Here is a 6,294-nt window from a genome sequence, read left to right as displayed (position 1 = left end):
ATGGACTGCCACTTTTTAGGTTTGGTCACAACAGTTCAACATACGCTACTTTATGGTTCCAAAAATGTGCTTGTTTCATTGTGAAACTTATGTCACCAAAGCTTTGCTATTAGTTTTTGCTAAATATTTCCAACGAGTTTTAAAAACCTATAAAATCACTGATTTTAGAACCATGCTATAACATAATATTCTTACCTTTAATATTTGCACATATATCTGGCGAGGGTCCGTCAATCTCATTCCATTGATTTCAATATATTCAAAATCCTCCAAATCTCCGTCATCAACCGATTGACGAAGTGCTGAAAGAACCTCCATCACTGTAGCTGTTTTACCCGTGCCTGGTACACCACTTATATACATACATCTGAAAAATAAGGTTTAAATCGAGTAATGTTTTCTAAACTTATATATATACATCTGTGTAAAGAAAAAAAAGTTTTTTTATTCTTTGTGGGTGAGATCCTTGTCAGAGACTTGGGATTTAGGCAGATTTGGCCCATTACCCCAACACCTGAGAAGTCCGTTTAAGTCGTTTATGTAACCAGTTTTCAACTTTGTGTTGAATCAGACACAGATTTTCGCCTTATTTTTTATCTTTTGTCCGGGTGTGCGTACGAGTTAACACACTTTTCGATTTTGTGTATGATTTTTGCTTGAACAACTCATTAGTGACCGCTGGGTTGAAGCAATGTACGTTAAGTGTCTTGCCCAAGAACACATACGCCCATCAGTGCTAGTATCACCGTCAAGCATTAAACTGGGGTCACTTTGGTTATGATGCAGACGCCTAAATCACTGAGCCCATGGTACCAATGTAAAAGCAATGACACTATGACATTTTACTAACATATATATAAGAGTAGTGTCTTTTAAACTAATTTCCTTTAATGAACTTGGTAATTTTTTTTATAATACAGTTCCCTGCGAACTATGCATACATACTATGCATACATGTTTTAACCTAAAAAAAAGTTAACCTTTAACATAAAATGGTTCAAAACTACTAAGCTGCAACATGTATACGTATTCAGACTGCTACCATATATCATTTCAAACATAAATATATATAAAAAAATCAGACAGAATTTATTACATACCCCCCTGTTCCCGATATAATCTTTCCTTCAATAAAAGAAAATATCGATTGAAATTCTTCTTCTCTGCACGGGAGGGATTCAGGGACAGCAGAAACATGCAATCTCTTTTGTGCTTCATCAAATGTATTTTCTGCTGTTTTCACCACAGTTTTACGTTTTGGGATATATGGAGTTCGTTCCTATGGAAAATACAACGGTAAAGAGTCAAAGCAAACAGAGTATTACCCTATGAATTAGTTTGCGGTAAACCAAAATTTTTTGTTCATTCATAAATTAGTTTGCGGTTAACCAAAATTTTGAGTTCATTCATAAACAGTTTGCGGTAAACCAAAACTTTGAGTTCATTTATAAATTTAACTGATATAAATTTTTGTTAGTAATAATAAAGATGGTATTTATTTTTTTCATTGAAAAAAATTCTAAAAAGGTCTGGGATTTCGGCATAAAGTTACCCCTACAACAATACTTCAAAATAGACTTTCATAGGCACACTAAGTTACATAATCCTTAAATGTATAGTTAAGCGAAATAGTAACAACTGGACCCTTTATTTTTACAAGACCATTTAAAATAGTTTGTGTTAAATTTGTAGGAAATGTTTGTAACCTTTGGCAGCTTGATGCAAATGGGAGTAACTGTATTTGATTTCTTCATGGTAGATTTTCTTCTTTTTGTACGTACTTTTACAACTTCTTCCTCTAAAAAGTATTGTATTTAAAAAGTGTTATTGTTAATACAGGACAATTGTTAGATTAAACCAAAGGCATGCCACAAAACAAAGGGGGAAGAAAAGTAGTTTTTTAATAAAAAAAAAAGTATTTTTTTTAATTTTGCTGATCATTGTATTTAAAATTGTAAACCAGAAAATATTTCTTCTTGAAGAAATAATCCTAAAAGTATAAGCCTTATTACATTGTTGCAGCTTTATTATAAGAACCCAAAGAAAATGTTGTTTTTTAGTTCTATTAATGTGTTTATTTCTTTTCTGAAATAAATCATCTTGGTGTAATATTTTATTTTCTGAAGAAAATGATCTTGTGATGTGATTTTTCAATTTTTGAAAAAAATTTCTTGTATTTTGATTACCTTCATCATCATCTCCCTCGTCACTGGAGGAGGAAGATGGCACATGTTTTGTTCCATCAAAGTTAACATCTTCATCTGAAAGATCGTCTTCAAATTCATCTTCAAGCTTCTTGGGTTGATAAACTGAAGCATACATGTTAATAAATGAATAGAGTACTGTGGGGTAAGATGGGATATAGTTAGCACTTTAATCCCAGATTTCTTGATCATTCCGCAAAAATTCTTTGTTTACTACCAAATAAGACACTTTTTGTTTACTACCAAATAAAATACTTTATCCACACATGCCTGGAAAACAACAGTGCTATTAACATGGGTATTCTGTTTAATACACCTCGTGCCAGCTTGGGAGTTACCATGTATGATACTTTTTGTATAACCCATTAGTGATCACTAGGTTGAAGCAATTGCTGTTAAGTGTCTTGCCCACACATACGCCCACAATTGTAGCACGGATTTTTACCTGATAACCGCGTAGATCTACGAAGGTTACTTTTGGTTTTATTTGTTGAAGATTCACTGTTGACACTTAAACTTTCAGAAACATTTGATTCATCAGAATCATATTTTTTCTCCTTCTTGGCGCTTTTTATTCTGTTTGATGACCTAGATTTGCTCTTTTCAGGAACTAATAAACAAAAATTTTTAACATTTTACTACCGCAAAAGTCATTCAAAAAAAAATAAAAAAATAATTTTACCTTGCTTTTTTGTAGAAAGTCTCACAGATTTCCTTGCACAAGTTTTATCCTCTTTTTTACTTGATTTATTTACAGCTGGTAATTCTCTTGTTGCTACAACATGGACAAGCAACTTTTTTTTGGAAATCACTTTCATTGTAGTTTTATCAATCTTTAGTGGAGTTACTTTTGCTTCGTCTTGAATTTGTTTCAATTTATTCTACAATGCAGAAAAACAATTGGAAAAGAAATAAATTTATTTTTATATAATTATTAAAATTACCTTTGTCACAGATTTCCGATTTTGTGATTTTACGTTTTCTGTAGTTTGGCCTAAAAAAAATTTCAATTGACGATGATTTTCTGATATTTGTTTAATATCTATTGGTATTGCATAGAAAATATAAACATTAAAGCTTTTAAAACCTAAACCAAATTTGATACAACAAGTTTTAGAAGATAGGCTTAATGAAGTAAAAAACAAAATTACTGTTTAAGTAAAAAAAACAACTTTGTATTAAAATTTATAAAGCATCAACATCATATATTAATATATATAGTCAAGTGGGGTAACAAAAAACAAAGGGGGACTTTGGGTACGCTAAAACTATTTTATCGCAAACAGATTTTGTGGGTAAAAAGATACAGACGTGGCTTTTAGACGAATATCGTCTTTATACGTGTAAACGTCACACACACGCTAGTGGCGCTACGTCACACACGGCATTGTTCGCCCGTGAATGCCACGTGGTGTGATGCAACCACAAATTCATCAGTCGTGCGTTAATGCATGTAGTGTACGGTTATTTCGTTCATTGTGTTTTCCTTAACTAATTCATTCCGCAGAGTTGCTCCAATCATTCATTAAGTTAAATATAAATAAACAAACTTTGAAATAGGTTGTACCTTATTGTCTAGCTTTAAAATATTTAAAATTTTAAAAAATGTCCAAGTTACTTTTGCCATCTTCAGTGTCACTTTCACTTCCCAATAAATTAAGAGCGGCCGAACTTGCATCTAATAATCCAATACCAGATGCACTGATGGGCGACGTGAGAGGATTCTTTACAACAAGATGCTCAGAGTCATCAATGTTACGTTTTTCTATGAATATAAAAAATATTTTTTTTAACTTTTTTTTAATTTTTTTTAAATATATATATATACTATTTAAAATTTAAATTTTTTTCTGTAATTTAAAAAATATGGCGCTAAATTTAGTCAAAGAAAATATCCTTGATTGTAATATTACTAATAACGATTTCAGAAAAGGCCTGCCACCCCAGATTCGATGTTTAAGAAAAAAAAAAATTACCTTTAACTGGTGTTGTTGTATTTTCAGTTGGTTTCAGTGGCGGTCTCTGATCAATTTTACTCACTTCTTTTTTCTGTTTACTTTTAATTGCAGTGTCGTCTTTTGCTCTCCGCATTTTTTTCACTTGAGTTTTTTTATTGTCTAAAAAGGATTTAAATACTTTTTAAAAAACAGAGATTTGCTTAGTGTTATTTTGATTTACCCTCAAGCAACAATAGTCAACTAATCAAGTAAAAACAATGTAATAGAAACCTTACCTGGATGATGCAAAGTTGTTAATTTTGTTCCATTGAATGATTTCCGATAAAAATAAGTAAACGTGTGATCTTCATTATCAACTGATGTATCTACGATGTAGTTTCAAAATAAATTAAACAAAACACGAGTTTATATAAACGGATTTAATAATTGGACAGACTGGACCATAATTGTTATCAATTGTTTAAAAAGGGAAATGCGTTTTATAATTTTTAATTAATCTAAGATGTAGATTTAATGTAAATTAAACAAAACCTGAGTTTGAATAAATGGATTTAATAATTAGACTACAGACTAGATCATAATTGTGATCAAATAATAAATATTCAAAAAAAGAAATGTGTTTTATAGATTTTAATTAATCTATGTTGTAGATTCAATGTAAATTAAACAAAACATGAGTTTGAATAAAAACATTTAATAATGGACCACAATTGTAATCCATAATTCAAAAAATTAAATGTGGTTTATAACTTTCAATTAATATACATATATATATAGGATTTAATTTAAATTAAACTTTAATTAAAACACGAGTTTAAATAATAAATTTAATAATTGGACAGACTGGACCACACGTCCACAATTGTGATCAATTAATTAAAAAATAAATGTGTTTTATAACTTTTTTTTTAATTTTACCAAATTGTTCAACATAACATTACCTATAATAGGTGAAGGTGAATATATTATGGAACATTTATCCATAATTGTTTCCACGTCTATAACATTCTCTGCTTTGGCAGAACACAAGAAAACCTGGATTAACAACCAATGGAATTAGTTGGTTACTAAATACTATAATTCAATTGCATATAGTACATCAATTTACAAAATGGTAACATGATTTTTTTCAGATGTAAAAATACCTATTATGTCAATTATAATGTTATCAGTTATGTAGGTTACAATTTTTATTGGTGTCTGTTAGATTGGTACCCTACCTTAGTTTAATTGTATATCAAACGCCAGAGAGTTGAATGTAATTTTTATTCAAAAAAATGTATATATACATTTATTATGTTACCTCATTCTCATACAATCCATTCGGAATTTTTTTTCTAGGAATCTCATTGCTTCGGAAGTACCAAGTTACAATTGCACACTTTTCTTCACCTTAAAATTGATAAGTTTTTAAAAAAATTAATGCCAAATTTTAACATTTTAAAAGAAATTTCATTTTAAATTACTATCATCAAAGAAAAGGTCTACTTTAGCAATATCAAATCTACTTTGACAGTGTCAAGTTTTTAATTTTTTTTTAAATTTTAACCGCCTTTTTATTTAAAGTTACCATCATCAAAAAAAAGATCGACTTTTGCAAGATAAAAATCTTGTTGCGATTCACCACTTGCGACCACTACACCATCACCAATCTTAACTTCTCGACTGAAACGCTGTGCGGGATTCTTGAGATACAAAGCTTGATAATACCTTAGGAATACACATTGAATAATATTAATGAACGTCAATGAATGAACTTGCGTTATCCTTGCATGGTTGGAACACAGGTGTTCTGTTTCTTATACCTCGGGACAGTATGGCTTACTATGTATGTTACTTTAGGGTTATTTTTTTGGTATTTATTTCTGTATGGCTGATAATTTGGACATTTTATTATTGACCACTGAGTTGGAGCAATTTTTCCTAAGTTTCTTGACCAAGGACACCACAATGGTAGCAGCGACGAGCCTTAAACCCAATACCTCTGGGTTAGAGGCATGAACACTACTACTTTGGTGCCAGACATTAACAAAGTTTTTGTTTTAAATGAAATTTGTATGGCTGATAATTTGGACAACCCATTAGTGACCACTGGGTTGAAGCAATTGTCGTTAAGTGTCTTGCCAAAGGAC

At 30.5% G+C, this 6,294-nt stretch overlaps 1 protein-coding gene across 1 annotated transcript in view; it reads right to left on the bottom strand.

The window, feature by feature from the left end:
* Positions 1-6,294, bottom strand: part of LOC100179807 (origin recognition complex subunit 1-like) — a 17,851-nt gene that overhangs the window by 4,640 nt on the left and 6,917 nt on the right. The window contains exons 3-15 of the mRNA XM_026834747.1: positions 5,733-5,872; positions 5,466-5,554; positions 5,104-5,197; positions 4,438-4,527; positions 4,181-4,321; positions 3,823-3,969; positions 3,149-3,198; positions 2,887-3,085; positions 2,650-2,814; positions 2,187-2,309; positions 1,707-1,798; positions 1,101-1,279; positions 196-367 (exon numbers count right to left, since the gene is read on the bottom strand). Of these exons, the coding sequence (XP_026690548.1) occupies positions 196-367; positions 1,101-1,279; positions 1,707-1,798; positions 2,187-2,309; positions 2,650-2,814; positions 2,887-3,085; positions 3,149-3,198; positions 3,823-3,969; positions 4,181-4,321; positions 4,438-4,527; positions 5,104-5,146 (1,401 nt within the window). The 5' untranslated portion in view covers positions 5,147-5,197; positions 5,466-5,554; positions 5,733-5,872. The remainder of the gene's footprint in view (positions 1-195; positions 368-1,100; positions 1,280-1,706; positions 1,799-2,186; positions 2,310-2,649; positions 2,815-2,886; positions 3,086-3,148; positions 3,199-3,822; positions 3,970-4,180; positions 4,322-4,437; positions 4,528-5,103; positions 5,198-5,465; positions 5,555-5,732; positions 5,873-6,294) is intronic.

This window comes from Ciona intestinalis, chromosome 5 (assembly GCF_000224145.3).
Source record: "Ciona intestinalis chromosome 5, KH, whole genome shotgun sequence".
Classification (NCBI taxonomy): domain Eukaryota; kingdom Metazoa; phylum Chordata; class Ascidiacea; order Phlebobranchia; family Cionidae; genus Ciona; species Ciona intestinalis.
The sequence above is the reverse complement of the archived record's forward strand: the minus strand, read 5'-3'. Positions and strand labels throughout refer to the sequence as shown.